The sequence below is a fragment of the Sinohyriopsis cumingii genome, chromosome 13 (genome assembly GCF_028554795.1).
Source record: "Sinohyriopsis cumingii isolate HCF-2022 chromosome 13, ASM2855479v2, whole genome shotgun sequence".
NCBI lineage: Eukaryota > Metazoa > Mollusca > Bivalvia > Unionida > Unionidae > Sinohyriopsis > Sinohyriopsis cumingii.
The window spans coordinates 49072299-49090094 of record NC_142973.1 but is presented as its reverse complement, the minus strand read 5'-3'; the positions used below and the strand labels follow the sequence as shown (position 1 = coordinate 49090094).

Below are 17796 nucleotides of genomic sequence, written 5' to 3'. Positions count from 1 at the left end.
TTCAGATGAGTCAATTGCAAATGCAGCAAGCACCCTGTCCCGCTCAGACATCACATGGGTATCACATGCTGTGTGTTAGTTTCAGCGTGCTTTGTTTTAAGTTCATTATTTTTCTATTTTGTGTTCACATTGTCTTTTATTCACCCCCCACCACCACTTTGCTGGGTATCCTGTGTTTGGATTATTAATTATCATTTACAGTGATATTTAATATAGCTGTTTAAAAAAATTCTAAATAAATTGGTACTGAATGGCTCCAGTCAAACGTCATGTGGGCAGACATAAAGTGCAAGCTCGCAGTGGCTGATTTATAGCTGAGGTAAAATGTTTTTATAATAACTGCAATTATTATGATAAAAAAAGAAATAATAAAACCAAAGTATTTATTATTATTAAAACAAAGATTAATATGTAATGTCAGGTTTTTTTATTACCTGAACCTATTATATATTCAGTGTTGACAGTTGTCATTGCATAGTAAAATACCAGCACATTTTCCCAACACGCAGCAGCTAATCGAAGTCTTTTGAACTTGCTACCCAGCTACTGCATTATGTTCTTTTGATGAACTTTTGTAATGACAACATGTACATCTGGGAGTCTTTCAGCCACTGAATTCATTGTAAATATCAGCACATCTAAAATGATCAATTGATCAACACATTTCCCCACTCAGCAGGTGGTTGAAGCAGGTCTGGCAAGCCTTTGAATTTGCTGCTCAGCTATTGCATGCATAAGGAGGACTCCTGCATAGGTGATTTTCTGTGTCCCACTAGTCCTACAATGTAAGACGTGTCACATGTTATATATGTTTTGGTGTAGCACCAAAATAAAAATATCATAAGATATGTCTTATGTTGTAGGACTAGCATCCCAGATGAAAACTTGGCATCCAAATATGTGTGATTAAGTGTTTCTGAGACCTCTGGTCATGAATCCTGTACAGTAAGAATGCAGGTAAAAAAAATCGAAGCATTAAGTATTTATCACTCTTCATTCCAATTAATATTTTCACAAGAGCTTGATATTCGAACATATTTACCAGTATATGTTGTTGTCTAAACCATTTCCATATAAACCGTATAATAAAGACAAAGACAGACAGTGGTAATTTTCATTTATAGAGTTGATTATTTTTAAAAAAATTCATACCAGTAGATAATTCCTACAGGGTGTTGCTGTCGCATTTTTCAGGGTTAAATCCCTGCATTGAACAGTTTCATTGGCTGTTATTTCTAAATGCCACTATGAGAAACTTGCATCATTTTGGAAGAGCTGATTGGTTGTTATGGGTTTGGTGCCATTTTTCAACACATGATGGGCTATACATAACAGCCAGTATATTTGATGGAAGAAGAACCCATGGAGAACCATTGACCCATGAGAAGCTACTGGCCAGCTTTTACACATACCCATACTGGTCAAGCCAGAGACCAAATCCATGCAGGCAGTAGTGGGATGACAGTGATCTGTAAAGGCAAACACCTTGGATCACTTGGCCACCCAGGGCCCCATTTTGGAATAGAGAAAGGGGAATGGAAGTTTTTTATCTGCACGGATTTCTGGTCTTTTCATTGGTAAAAGAATGCCCCTACAAAATAGTAATTTGAAATTTACCTATCAGAGATCAGGCTCTTATGAATAAAGTATATATTTTATGACCATCATAAAAGCAATTCCAATCACACACTTGCATACACACATCTGCAGGAGTAGGTTTTGTAAAGTAATCACATTTATTCTCTTTGAAGATATCTTGGTGAAGAAGATGGTGTCGATGGTGAAGTTCCACAAGCTTCAGATATCCTGAAAAGACTACAGGCAGACGCTAAAGCCAGAAAACAGGAGAGATCCAAAACAACAGGACAAGAATCTTTTGGACAGTTGAAAAATGTAACGAACGCTGATGAAAAGGATGTGGCTTCAGCAGCTAGAATATCTGATAATAGTACAAAAAAGAATGACTCTCAAGGTAAAATAGAAAAAAAGCAAGGTAGAAAGAGGGCATTGAAAGATGATATATTAACAATTACAGTATCAGCAGATACAGAGGAAAGTAAAGTGAAAAAAAAAAGAACGGAACATGATAAAGAAATTTGTGACAAAGTTGATGACCTGGAGAAAATTGTGCAGTTAAATGAAGATACAGACAATAGCAATACAAAGAAGACAACAAAAAAAGAAAAGAAGAAAATTAGAGATTTATCTAGAAAGATACTCACTGTTCCAGAAAGTTCTGATATTAGCAAAACAAAGCAGGATAAAAAGAAAAAAAAAGATCCTGAAACCGTTTTTGTCAGTATTGCTGATGGCCCGCAGGACAATAATGATGTGAAAATAGATTCAGATGCTTCAGGCGATGTGGATAGTGATGCACATGAAGACAAAGATGGGGACCAAGCTGATGAGGAAAGAGAACAGAAGGATGAAGTGGGAGGCTTCACTGTGCTGGGGGAAATTAGAGGAAAGAAAAAACAAAAGGTGAATATTTAACCTCTATATATATTTGTACTTCATATTTATGCATACATGTGTTTAATCTATTATGGTTGTATGGAGAAAAAAAGTTTTGAAAGAAAGCTCAGTTATTATATGATTATAGACTTATCAGGGAAAAAATTTTTGAAAGAAAGCTCAGTTATTATCCAGTTATAGACTTATCAAATTAGGTGCCTGTCGTAAAGCTGCTTACTGATGTTGATGGTAGCCATGAATACGATGTAAAGACAGGGTTATTTCTTTTTCAAGTACTGTGCTCCAGCAAAAGGTGGAATGTATAATGTTATAGTGCAGTCTGTCCATGTTAATTATGCACAATAAGTTTAGTTTTAGATTATGCAACTTGACTAAAGATTTGTAAATTGTGTGCACTAGCCACAAGAAGAAACCTGTTGATTTTTGGGTCACAAGATCAAAGGTTAGTGTCATTGTGACAGAAAATTATGAAGAATGGTTTTTGCACAAAAACGTAAGTAAACCACATACATGTACTTTGATTGTGAGGTCACAAGGTTCTGGGTCAGACGGAATGGCATAGAAAGGTACTTAGGGCTTAGATTAGAGCACTACTGTTTCTTTTTCAAATCACCACTCTCTTTCTTCATCTAACACGTTACCCGGTCTTTATATCTTTTGAGTATTACTGCCACCTTACAAGTCGAGTTCTTCCAATCTAAAATGTGTAGGTATGGGAGATAAAAATTGTGGCAGAGTTATGTCCCCTTGATTGAAGGATTTGGCATGAAATTCAGTGTGTACCTCAGTTACTATTTCTGCTCATGCCAAGAAGCATGCTATCTCTTAAGAGGCCTTGCAAACCGACGCCAGTAGTTGCTGGTTATCAACTACAGAGCAAGATGGCAGAGTTTCTCTTCTTGGAGGAAAGCATACTCAATCTAGCTTTCCAACTGTGTCTTGCTCTTGTATACATGAGATAAAGTATTTCTATTTTATGTAGAATTACAACTTTGTCTTAAATATACATGTTTGGTGCCCTTTTTTAGTTCCCAGTACTAGTTGCTAGAACGTGCTTTCAGTAATGTGTTTGTGACGTTTGTATATCTTGCATTGTAAATTACAGACTTATTAAGTTGTGCAACTAATGATTTGTCTAGAGAAAACTAAAATTTTTCACCACATTCAGCTTGGTAAGTTTAAACATACATTGTATGTATGTGTACTTTATCAAATTCCACTGATATTCAGATAAGTTTTCTATAGATTATAGTCAATTTTCGTCCACTTCATAGTTAATAACCAATGCTTCAGTGACTTCATCTGTATAGATAGTCACCTGGGCCCTTGCTACTTTTCAACAATGTGGTGTAGTAGCATAATACTGCATGAGTTTATAAAACAGTGCTTGGTAGGCCACACTCAGATAAATATTACTTGCTCTGTGTCTAGAATATAGGCAGGACTAAATGCAAGCAGTGTAAACACAGGACTAAATGCAAGCAGAGTAAACACATGAAGGATGTAGATGATAATCATAATACATATAGGATGGTGTAAGAATACCTTCAAACATGCTTGAGGGGACTGTTTTTGGGGATCAAATATCACGTCTTCTGTCCCAGCAACTGTGCATGGATGCTCACTGGGAAGAGACATCCAGTATTGTTGAATTGTCCAGTATAGCGTCACATTGGTTCTATGACCCATAAATGGCCAGTTTTTTGCTTTTGTGCCAAACTGCTATTGCAGACCCAAGGTTGCAGTAGACTTCATTGGTCCATGTCTGTTATGAATCACAATCGGTTCTGGTACCTTACAGAATGATCTCAGTCCAATGCCATTATCACTGGTGTTGAACGGTTCCAGGACTCTTCATCACAACTTAATTCCAGTACCAGCTGCAGTGATATTTCAGTCCATGGTTTCTGGACCATCAGTACTACAACAGTCTATATCACAGTTCACATACTCTCTAGCCAGAGTATGACCAATGCCAGTCTCTGGTCAGTACAGTGCGATAGTATCTAGGAGCTAATCACTCTTGCAAAAGAAATCACATCATAGCAAATGGGAAAACCTCACTTGGATTGGATAGAGTGTTACCTTGCTGGTTCAGCCTCAAGGAATAATGATATTTATGGATGCAAGCATGTTGGGCTGTGGTGTCCACTTGTTGCCTTTGTTTCAGGAGGCAGCAGGTTGTAGCCAATTCAGGATCAAGTATTGCACATTAGTATCCTAGAGATGATGGCAATAGACATCAGTATCCTGGAGATGATGGCAATAGTGAAAGCATTTCATTGGTGACAAGAGACACCTTGTGGAAAGGGCGTACTTTCCATCTGACAACTCCCTTATGGTCAATTATTTCAGAAGGGGGCATGGGGGTGACAAATCTGCTGGCATTATCCTTTTGATTTGGGATTTTCTAAAGTGATGCAATCAGTGACAAATCCACATGCAAGTCCATCTGATTCCTAAGGCAGGCTAAATGTATTAACAGACTGTCCTGAAGGAATAAATTAATACAGACAGAATGATTCTTTCATGCATTGGTTTTCAGTGGTATCTGTACTCTCTGGGATCAACCATAGGTAAATGTATTTGCAACAAGGTGAATGTAAAACTGTTTTTCTTCCCAATCACTCTATTTGACTGCCACCTTTTAGCTCCAATAGCTGAAAATTTTAGATGACTGGATTTGCGAGGTTATGGTATGGTTAAAAAAAAAAAATTGGTTTCTGTTGAGCTGGAAATGCTGTAGTAGTGTCATTTAAACTGTATTCAAAAAATAATTTTCGTTCACTTTAATTCTTTATTATTAGGATTTTTTCGTGTCAAAGTTGTATCCATTTACCTTACAGTTTGTTTTGTGTCAGTTTGCTATGTGTGAGTTTTTTTGTGTTAGTTTGGTTTTTGTGTGTTTTGTTTCTGTCAGGCTTGCATAACTAAACTAAGTCAGCTGAAATCGCATACATATGCTACATTCTAGCGAATATTGACTGTGTAATGTGTGACATGAAGAATAGATTTGACATCAGCATCTTTCACATTGATTTTTGTAACAGGTACATAGAGTGTTACCAGAATGGTTGGCCAAGCCAAACATCATTGGGTCAGATCTGAGAAATCTAACACAACTAGTGACAGAAATGAAAGGACTAGATCAAGATTTGGTGGAGAGGTTACAGGAGAACAATATTACACACTTCTTTCCAGGTAAGAACAGGACATTTTAGTGCATATTGTCATAAACTAAACATGCTGAAAATTTGAAATATATCTTTGCCATAATAATGTTGTTATCCTGGGTCGTCTTAGCTTCATTTCATCGTCTGTATGTACACTGCTTCATTGATAACTCTTGAACCTGCTTATAATGTGGTGATCGGCATGGATTCTGTTTTTTAAGAAATATTTTTATAAATTGGCCTTTATTTGTTGAACATGAAAAAAATCACAGTCAGTATTGGTAAATGAAACTTGGACATATTTCTCATTTATTGTTGAAAATGACTTTGTTTGTGCTGGAAAAGTTAGAATCAACATTGTGAAATACACAAGTTTTAAATACTTAATTTCATATTTTTGTTAGATTTTATTGGAAAAATAATTTCTCAGTACACTAATTAATAATATATGGCAAAATATCAGCCAGTGAAAAATTATGGTAAATACCAACATGTAGTGTCATTGAAAGAAAGAAACACCAATTAAACATGTCTTGTCAGGTGAAATTAATGTTTAATTCTGTTTCAATGCAGGTAGTGTAATCATGGCATGTTCTCTACTATTAAAACACAAAAGGTAACAATTGATCATCACATCAATACACACATTAGCACTGCTATGAGAACCTAATTAAGTGATGACTGCATTTTGATCTACAACTTGGGAAAGTATTTGTTGCATTTTAAAAATCAATTAAGAGACCTGTGTTGTTTTATCATGTTAATTAAGTATGTCTTTTGTATCGAACCAAGTAAGGGAGGTACAGTAAAATAGCTAAAAGGCATGCAAGTCCTACCTGCAAAACCTCCAGTGGCCACTATTTTGTCTCAAAATGAATCCGTTGTATGTGACCAATCTGGTTTCAGATATTATGTATTCAACAACATTAAAGTATATATATATATATATATATATATATATATATATATATATATATATATATATATATATATATATAAACAGCAATTTATCCTATTCATTTGTAAATGTGATCATGGAGAGTAAAGGAACCAAGCAAAAGGCATACTCGGTGAATGGAAAGCTTTGTATCATAGACAGGATTCATAATGGTGAATGAGAATGAAAGTTTGTAGTGTACTTAAATTTGCCAAGGCAACAATCAGAGGTTGGCTCAAGAATGAGCAGACATTTTGAGATGTTGATGATGGGTTCAAATGAAAGTGAGTATGGACTGCAGAATTAATGATGCTTTGTACACATGGTTGTTACAATTCCATGTTTTTAGCAGAAAGGATAAAAAACCAACCAGTTTAATAAAATTCAACAAATAACTTATTTCCCCAAAGGTACGAAGTGAAAATTTAAAAACAACTTACATTATTATGAATTCACTCCCCAATATTCCTAAAAGTTCTATCACGATTCCAAAAGTATGGAGTACTCTGAATGAATTCCAGTGGTGTTATGTATAAACTACAATCTTGAATGTGCTGATTTACTAATAGCCTGGAATAGTGTTGATGTGCTATCAGTCTTGATGTATCACAGTGATATGATCTAAAATATCTCTAAATGAATCCAAAATAATCCCAAAATTGTGTTAGTCCTAAAGTCAACGAGCACTTTGTAATTACAATAATTTAATAAATATTCACAAATTAAAACTGAGCACAACTAAAAGACTGATTCCATTAGTCAAATATTAAAGTAGGATTAAGAATTTCAGTTTGCTTCATATAAAAATCTAAGACACAATATGAGGACCAGGATGAGGGTCAAAAGTTCATTTCCAGAACATGCTAAAATCAGGTCTATTACTTAAAGTGTAGTAAAGAACATGTCAGACACCAGCTACACCAGGAATTCCCAAGGGTTAGATCAACATATAGACAAATGTTAGCTATGTAATATGTTGTCTAGTAAAAAAAATAAGACATTTGTCAGGTAGGCCCAAACTCCTACCCTCAGTTATGGACAAAGGCGAAACACACAATACAGGTTGAATATACAGAAATATGTATTTGTGTGTGCAGCAGTTTTGTCTGCTTTGATATACAAGGTCACTTTTTGTTGTGCAGAATATTTGTATCAGTGGTTGTCAATAATCAAAAATTATTGATTGGGTTTTTGGTACTGAAATAATCATTATTCAGTATCTCCAATTACCTTTTTGATTGATGATCAGATCTCATTATTTTAAAAAGTACACTTATTATGCATGTAATTCTTTACTTACACCAAGCACTTGTGCACATTTTGTTATTATTTTTGTTAATCAAAAATGGTATTAGTTTGTATTTCTTTGATATTGTTGCATAAATCTAATACAGTTGAACAGGTATATATGTAAATATTAAAATCAAACATTTAAACTCTACCAGATTTTTAAAATTTCCTGTTACCAGCATGGAGAAAATCCCGTGCATGAGAAATCTATAAATATTATTCTTTATTTAAATTGTAACAAATTGCAGTCTTGAAATTACATGTACATTCCAATAAAACTTAAACAAAAATATTATCAAGAAAGTGAAGTAAATTGTATAAGTTTTACTAAAACAATAATTTTGCATATGATACAGACATAGAGTTGTGAACCTTTATTGTTTTTGCTGAACATTTTATCCTGAAAATTAATATGGTGTCCAGATATTTGTGAAATTTAATATAAAAATATGCAAAGGATTTATGACTAGTTGTAGCAAGGAAGAAACTTTTGATATATTTAATAATTAAATATACCAGAAAAATGTGTAATTTTTCAGTTTGAGATTTGATGTTACTGTTATTTCAGTGTTTTCCTTCCATTCAATCAAACTGTTGATTTAAAAATGATGTTTTTTTCTTTCATAAAGTTATTCTATAGGATTTAACCAAACAACTGTATTTTGTAGCATTCTTCTGTTTTTATTAATTAGGTAATAAAATTGACCACTTACAGATTTATCATTGCAGAACTTAGTTTTATTTCATCAGATCCTCAAACAAGTGTTGGAGCATGACAGTTAAAACTAATTGTGTTGTTTGTATCCTTTTTTTAATTAGTACTTCAGGTACTTGTTTTCAAGGTCTAATATGTGCTAACCCACCACCACGCAATACAGTTGAAAAGCACATGTTAGGAGGGACTAAGGTGATGTCTGTACCCAGTGGTAATCATTCAGTTGTTGGGTTTTGACCAGTCCATGAGATTTCATTTACACTTCTTCCATGAGATTTCATTTACACTCCTATTGTCTTATACCTTGTGGCTAATAGAATGTTTAAACACTTGGGGAAAACATAATGACCAGGCATTTGCATCATGGGCCTCTTATGTACATCATTTAAGCTCATATGTCTTTCATGTTCAGTTAATATTGCTGTTTTAGGATCTGTGGATACAACATACAAGACAAAAGCTACTTCTTGACTGACTCAGTCACTGGATAAGATGACTGCTGTATCTTCAGTAGCAGCATTATGTTCTTGGAGTTATGTCCCTTGCTGCTACCAACGGCAGAGACATAATTCTTCAATCAATTTAGAGTTGGGTTTTTTCTTCTGATGTAGTCATTTAATTTGTGTTGGTACAGTCTCTACTTGCTTATAAGTGAGTTCAACTGCAAACAATTAAGATCTGATCTGCCATAGCATAATGTGCCTGCAGACCAGGGTATATGTTGTTTGTTCTACTGATTATTTCTAACAAACTGCACAGACCCAGATCTGCTGGAGCATTATGTGATGGCAGATCAGGGTCTGTGCAGTTTGCAGTTGGACTCAACTTATTAGCGAGTATAGATGGTACCACAGATCAGTTCATTACAAGCCAACATGTTTTGTCTTGCTGTGAATGGCAAAACATCTGCATAATTTTCCATTAGCACACCACCAGCAGCATCAGCAATGTTAATGTGTTATGTTACAGCTTTTGAAAGTTGCACATCTACATCATTGGCTGTATTCAACCTCGCTTTTGCAAATATATTTCAAAATTTTTGTACCCTAAGGTGTTTGGAATTTGTGTATTACCAGTGAGGCATGTTCTGATGTACAATTGGTTTTCTTGGGCTATTTATTTTCAACAATAACCTTTCTTTGCTTTCCGATGGTTCCTGGTAGTTTCTATCAGCAGTCTGTGTGAATGTATCAACACGCCTCTTTTCATTTTCCAGTTCAGGTGCAAATCCTCCCAGTCATGTTGGAGTCTTGCCAGTATGGATTCAGTGTTGGTAGAGCTGGCTACAGGCCCAATGACCTTTGTGTCTCAGCCCCCACAGGAAGTGGAAAAACTCTGGCTTTTGTTCTACCCATTGTTCAGGTGAGACAATCTTGTTAATTCAAATGCACTTGGTGATATGAAATCATAGAGAAAGGGTGGAGTTTAGTTGTACGAAGTTTTGTTTATGCCTGATCTGTGTATTTTTGGGACATATCTAGTTCAAACAGATTCCCCTTTTTCTGATACGAAATTTACCTTTTTAACGAAAACAAAGTTGACCATTGGTAAACAAATAGAACGAATCCCAAATCAAAATTAGTGCTTTGTAGGAAAAATTTCATGGATCAGGCATGGTACATTAGGTAGAGTTAAGCTTGTTGTTTGGATCAATGTATGAGTGAACAAGATTCTGCTGTGTTTATTTTATGCTGATTGGGCAAGAAGATTATGACCATGAATCTTCCTCATGCACAGCGTGAGGCTATGCTATTAAAGTCTGTGAGGAAATTTGATATAGGTGAGATGGCAGTGATCAATAAAGGCCAGTGCTTTAGACTACTCAGCCACCCATGAGCCCATCAACTGCATTCTATAGTGAACTGGAGTATGGTGACAATAATAATAAATGGGATGAATGCATGCATATGTGTCAGTCAGACATGTAGTAATAGTTTTAATTTATGAAAATTAAATACATTAATTTTGTGCTCTTGTGCATTTTTTTATCAAATAAAAATGTTTTCGAAAGGATAAAAGATAAAATACTAAGCTTCATGTTGTTTTCTTTAAACCCATAATATCATACATTTGATAGAACAGTTCAAGTACAATTGTTTAATTTTGGTCACTGGTTCTGTAGTGGTACCATGTTATTTATGGAATCACATTATAATGCAGTGTGTTGTAATGAGGGAGAGCTGTACGTCTTTACCTGCTGTGCATGTTCTGTCAGATATGAACTTCACGAGAAACAGCAGCACCAAATTTTCTGATATAGACAAGTTTTTCTGAGATGACAAGAGAAAAATAGAGAGTTGTAACACATTATTAGATTTAGGAAACTTGATGTCTAAAATGGAGAAATGTCATTTTAGTTGGACAGCTGAATGTATTGTCTGCATTCATGATCCCTCTCTCACATAATTTGGTTAGTGGCTGTGCAGAATTATCAACTTATGAGGAGTACTGAAACAGACAAGACAGTAGATTGTATAACTCTGAGCTGTTTGAGATTGAAATTTCACACTCAACTAAATAAAAATTGGTGCTACCAAGTAAAGCGTGTTTTAATTAGCTCACACAAAATCTCAAGCTAAGAAGTTTTAGGATTTGTAAACCAGTTTCTTGTGAACTGTGGGCTTCAGGGTAGGAAAACTGGAGAACCTGACGTGAAAACCATTAAACAAGAGAGCTCAAATCTGAGGTACAACTGTACATTCAGCCAATCAGAAGAGGTGTTACAGGAGTAAAGTTTATTGTGATTGGTTGGTCATACATCTGAGACTCAAACTCAGACTCAAGAGGTTTACACACATGCCAACCATTACGCTTTTGGTGTAATCATTACACTTTTTTTCACTAAATTATGCCTTACGTGTAACTGTATTTGGATCACCCATTCTCGGTGCAGGCCATATTCTAGAAAAGATGGATTCTATGTAACTACGACATAAGAGTACGCTTGTCCGAAGACTTGCATGCACTTTCCTAACAGTATTATGTTCTATTTATAGCAGTTGTCATATTTCCAATAAACATGCTGGTTTCTACTTTCAGCTTTTGACCTCGGTTTCTATTTATAGCAGCTGTATGGCTTAGGAGAGAACAGACTGGTTTTCTAATTTTTAATTTTTTCTCACAGATTCTTTGTTCTAATTTATATCTGGTACAGAACCAATCTGTAGGTATATGATGATAAAAGTCAAGTCAGATTTATTCTAGTTGATGCATGTGTTAGAGCAAAAATATTTTTCACAAAATTTCACAGATGGATTAGAAAAAGAAAAAGGATGAAAAACTGATTCAGAGACAAATACATGAATTACACAATACAGCATTCATTTTAGGGCAGCTTCATGCACCTTACAGGCTGCATGTAAAGGATTTTAATATTGGTCATGGAGATAAAACAAAAAAAAACTTGAATTAGCTCATTTTACTAATTCCAATACTAAAGTAACTTTTTTTACAGCAGAACTAAATTGTGGACACAAATTTTATAAATGCAGAGGCATTACCTACCGAGTTCTTAATAAAACACAGACTACCCTTAGCAGCAGAAGACTACATTGGTCCTTTGTTGAAACGGATGTTTCCTGATTCCAAAATTGCAGAAAATATGCATGTGCAAGAACAAAATCATCTAGTATTGTTAGGTGTTTAGCAGAAGATACTTCACTTAAAATTGCAGAAGCCATGAAAATTGGTCCGTTTAGTATTGCAACAGACAGGAGCAGTGATTATGAAAAAAAGTTGTACCCAGTTTGTGTAAGAAACTTTGACAATGAAAAGGGCAAAGTCAGCGTGCTCTTCTTTCATTATCAGAATTAACAGTAGTTTCCACTGGAAGAAATAATTTTTTAATTTGCTTGATAATGCTTTGAATAAAAGTAAGTTGGCAGAACTGTATGAGGTTTTCAGCTGATACTGCATCAGTGATGACTGGAATTCATAAAGAAGTTGCATTCTCTATTTTGAAAAATGTCTCCATCATTGTACATATCAGGTTGTCTCTTGCTATATGATGCACCTTACTGCAGGAAAGGTTGCTGATAAATTAGAAGGAGAACTCCTGAAGTATCAAGTTGGCACTCTACCTGACAATGTACTTCATGTGGACAGAGTTGATTTTTTTCATCTTATTTCCCAGATAAAAGACCCAATAACTGTAAGATATAAATTTCCTCTTCTTTGTCAGGTTATGAAAGAAATATTGGTTCTTTACCATTCTAATGCTGACTGTGAGAGATTGTTCGATATTGTTAACAAAAATAAAACAATTCAATTCCAGACTCTGTAATCCAGCGCTAAGTGCTCTACTAGTCTCAGCTGGTACAAAGTGTTTTGAAATGCAATATGAGAGTCTGTTGCTTTTTAAAGCTCAAAGTGTTATATACGAAAACTTGAAGCAGTAGTTGATGTTAAAAGTCCAGAGGGATAAATAAATCATTTTGTACATATGCTCAATGAATTTTTATCATGTTATATGTGGATTACTCTTTTTCTGCTCGGATTACTCTTTTCGTCCACTTGGATTGCACTTTTTCCTCGCCAGGGTTTGGCATGTATGGTTTTATGATTTTCAAGCCAGGACCAAACACAAATAGCATTATAATTAAAAAGTAATTTCTGATTGGCTGAGTGTGGAAATTCAGTTTCAAACTCATTTTTATTGGCCAGGAGGAAACCACCATTCTTGGATTGGTAGCCACTTTCCCTTGCATGTGCTGGAATTTAGGATCGAGTCCAGGAATACATTGTTGAATGGGAGGTGTCACCACTATGCTATTCAGGCTTCATAACAATCTTTTGCCTCTGATCATATAACATGGAAGTGGGTGGGGTTGGGTTGAAGATGTGCAGTATTCAACTATGGAAATATAATGAATATATTTGCCTGAAACAAGTGATTAATGGGTAAATTTTATCTAGTGGGTAAAAATACTTAAGGTTTTCACCCACGAGATGAAATACATTCGTTATTCACTAGTAGCAAGCAAATTTTCTTTCTTTCCTCAAAAGTATTGGCTAGCAAGATGTACTGTGTAACTGTATTGAAGTAGCAAATTTCTTACTTGATCCCACGTGATGTCAGCAGTTTACCATTTATGTTCTGCTGTATTTTTGATTATTTGTATTGAAAATATAAACTATTTTGCCTTCCCAATTCAAAGTAAAATAGCACACGAAGAAAGCAATTATAATTCGCACCTTCTTGGATTTGAACTTGAGTCATATTTAATAGGAGGTGGCCATATATATCACTCAGCCATGTTAGCATCTTAGAATCAATACAGTTTTCACAGTTGTCATGTTATTGACATGGCAGTGAAAATATTTATCATAATTCACAGCCTAGCATAAAATAAAGAGTTGAAAATGTACACCAGCACCTCCAGTGTATATTTGAGGAATACAGATATCTGGGTTAAGTTCAAGTTGGATCAGTATTTATAGCCCACAAGATTTTCATTTTTACTTGGAGGCCATTTCTTGGACTCGAAGATATGTGTGAAAATCTGTATTGACTCACTGCTTACAGCTGTTGATGTGACTCGGTGTTGAAATCTGTATTGACTCACTGCTTACAACTGTTGATGTGACTCAGCGTTGAAATCCTGTGAAAAACCTTGTTTGATGGTATAGTACCCAGATGGCAAAAGGGAAGTGTCTGATTGCAGTCTAGTTATGGTAATGCACATTTTTGAACCCTTTAACACATATTATGTTTGATTCCACGCCCTTAAGCATCACTTGTCAGGAGAGAGCACTGATTGTGTTACCTGTGCAAACTCTGGCTATCCAGGTGTTTTTCTTACATAAAAATCATTAAACTAAAGATATATATAGATACAGATATTATGTAAACCATTTGTTTGGGGACTTACGTAATTGAATTGCATATCAGGAGAGAGCATTCACTGTGTAACCAATATGAGATCTGGCCATCCGATGTCATATTTGTATATATACAATTATCATTTTAATGTAGATAATATATTATATAGATATGATATAACTTTATGGTTCCAGGCCTTGAAGAACCGAGTCACCTGCCAGGTGAGGGCATTGGCTATATTGCCTGTACGAGATCTAGCCATGCAGGTTTTCAAGGTATTTCAGACCTACTGCGAAGGAACCAAGCTCAAGGTATAACAGTCATGAATGATCAGTCTTCATGGTTCTGTTTATTTTTGTATGTGGTTAAACATAAAGAGATTTTGGTCACAGGTCATGTTTCTCTCTCCTTGTTTACGTAGCACTCTTTAGCTCACTCAACACTAAAGAAGATTTGTTGTACTGAATCCAGTATGAGCATTGGTATTTGTTTAGGCATCTTGACATGTACAAATATATACATATGTGTTTATGTAGGCATCTCAGCCAACACATACAAGTATATACATATGTGTTTGTGTAGGAATCTCAACACATACAAGTATATACATATGTGTTTGTGTAGGAATCACAACATGTACAAGTATATACATATGTGTTTATGTAGGCATCTCAGCCAACACATACAAGTATATACATATGTGTTTGTGTAGGCATCTCAATATATACAAGTATACATATGTGTTTGTGTAGGAATCGCAACATGTACAAGTATATACATATGTGTTTGTGTAGGCATCTCAACTTGTACAGGTATATACATATGTGTCTGTGTAGGAATCTCAACACATACAAATATATACATACGTGTTTGTGTAGGCATTTCAACACATCCATATGCAGAATCTCACTGCAGCACAGCTATTCTTTATTCCTAGGTCCTTTTCAATAGTTAGTAGTAGGTTTCATGGCCTCTGCACCCTAGGGAGGGGACTAAGAAGGCTATCTTTGCACACTGCCATGCCATATTAAAGTTCCCAAGATGGCTGATGCATTTTCTTGAGTAAATATAATATATAACTTCACCATAATATAAAATAAAATATAGAAGAAAATTACTCATACGGGATGTTCAATGTTTAGTTACCTGACTTTTCTTTCTAAAACTATTCGTAGAAGCTTCAATGCTCTCAAAGGCTTTGAATGTGAGGGAGGCCATACCAGATTTCCTTGACCTAAGCTAATAGATCATCCTTGGAATGAATATCACTTACTCTTCTCTGAACACAAATTTTCAAAGTTCTCCATTTGTTTTGGATTATATTTAAACCTGGACTTCATGTTAATCATTTCAAGGCAGGGATTGGGTCTTCCATTTCCATCCTTTCTCTGTCGCCATATTTAGCTAGACACAAAGGAAAACAATTCTCTTTAGCTCTCCTCCAAGTAAAACATATTTTTGTATTTGTTCCTATACATATTCGAGCTTCATTACTAAATATCAGTTTTGACTATTGATTTGTAACATTCCAGTAAAATGTGTCTCTACAAAGCACTCATTATTTTGCACGATTTTTGCTGTGAATGTGATGGGCTTAGTCATTGCCTCATTGTTTAATGTTGCACAATGCAATTTCCTTTGCACTATTCTGAAAGAAATTTTGTATGGTGACTTTGTTTTAAGGAAGATTGCCAGGTTACAAAAAGTTGGCCTTATATTTTACTTCAACACATGAATCACTGGATGATCTGTTCTCTTGTCTGTTTTTCCCCTTTGCCCAGTTTGAGTCCTGATTTCTACAGAAAAGTTCTTTCCCTACATCCCTTCAAGAATTTTGAGATGGTTCACAGATTTACTGATGTCAAGACTCTAATTGTTTAGCTTCTAGATCATTCTTGAGATAATTTTTAAATCAGTTCTCTCTGGTCATTGCTCAGATCATGGCCTCTTGGGGCCATGTTTATCATCCAACAGAATTTAGGTAAAAACTACTATGACACTGCAGTAGATGTTTATATCATGTAAAACATACTCTGTAGATTGTACTACCCCAAGTCTATTCTTTTTCATGTATATTATAACTCATATGGCAAACTTCTACATTTGATTTAATATGTGCACTTTGCACAATTTTGGGAATTTTAATATGGCCTGACAGTGTAGATACCTGTACATGTACATTATTTGTTCATTCTTATTAAAGTTTTTGCAGTTAGCTCAGGATGTTTGAACCCTATATACATACTGTTATACCAGGAATCATGAAAGTTGGTGAGAGACACAGCTTGATGAGTACTAAACCCTCATGACAAAAGTAGGTCAATATGATCCATATTTTATGCTTCACTGACTTGTGTTCTTTTTCTTTATATTTATTTCTCAAGCTCTTGTCATTCTTAGAATCAGCAGACTAGAATACTGTATGTGTTTCTACACTTAAAACAAGAAAAGATCGCTATGACTTAGATTTGACATTTAATGGGTCTGGTTTTCATTTTCCTCATGACCACATAGACGTGCACCCTATATACATAGTGTTATACCTCAAATCATAAAATTTCATGAGGGGATGAATGTTGATGAGTACTACACACTCATCATATAAGTAGGTCACTGCAACATATTTCATATACCACTGACTTTAGTTAAATTTTGTGTTTATTTCTCAAGCCTTGTGCATGCTAGAATCATCAAACTAGGAGTACTACAGACTCATAAAGGTAGGTCACTGTAACCCATACTTCATACATCACAGACTTTGATTGTACTTTTTGTTTTAAGTTTATTTCTTAAGCTGTGCAAAGCTATAATCATCAAACTAGATGATTGTATGAATCAATATTAGTACCACACTCTTACAACTATGGAAGGTTGCAGTGACCAGCATTTCACATTTTACTGGCTTAGCTCAAATTTGAGCATTTAGCTTTTGAGTACATAGCATTCTGTATAGCAAATGTTATACCTGGAATCTAGCAACTTGGTGAGGGGATGCATCTTGATGATTGCAGGGTTCCTGCACTAGTGGGAAAATGGGAAAAAAATTGGGAGAAAGAATAGGTTTGTTTCCAACTGGGGAAAATCCTTTCATTTTGCAAATAGTGATGAATCATCTCAATGAATTCATTTATATCCTGAGGTCATGGTGGAATTAGCTAAATGTATATGTCAGAATTGCAAGATAATTTTGATAGCCCTTTGCAGATGGGACAAGTCCTGGGTCTGTGAAATGCTCCCATTGGTGATAGATCTGCCTAGGAATATTATTGCAAAACCAATTCTTCTCAAACAACAAAGGTCTCAGGCCTTCCACCCCTATCTGGACCTTCTCCTACATACATCACTCTTGTGAGGACAGCCTTGCAAGAGAAAGAAATTTAGACCG

The 17796-nt window shown here is 35.1% G+C and overlaps 1 protein-coding gene across 1 annotated transcript in view; it reads left to right on the top strand.

Moving 5' to 3' along the window:
- The window catches only part of LOC149785515 (ATP-dependent RNA helicase DDX51-like), an 87989-nt gene that overhangs the window by 4826 nt on the left and 65367 nt on the right, over window positions 1-17796 (top strand). Inside the window, exons 2-5 of the mRNA XM_089979314.1 lie at window positions 1752-2481; window positions 5526-5676; window positions 9807-9952; window positions 14606-14722. Coding sequence (XP_089835440.1) covers window positions 1752-2481; window positions 5526-5676; window positions 9807-9952; window positions 14606-14722 — 1144 coding nt within the window. The remainder of the gene's footprint in view (window positions 1-1751; window positions 2482-5525; window positions 5677-9806; window positions 9953-14605; window positions 14723-17796) is intronic.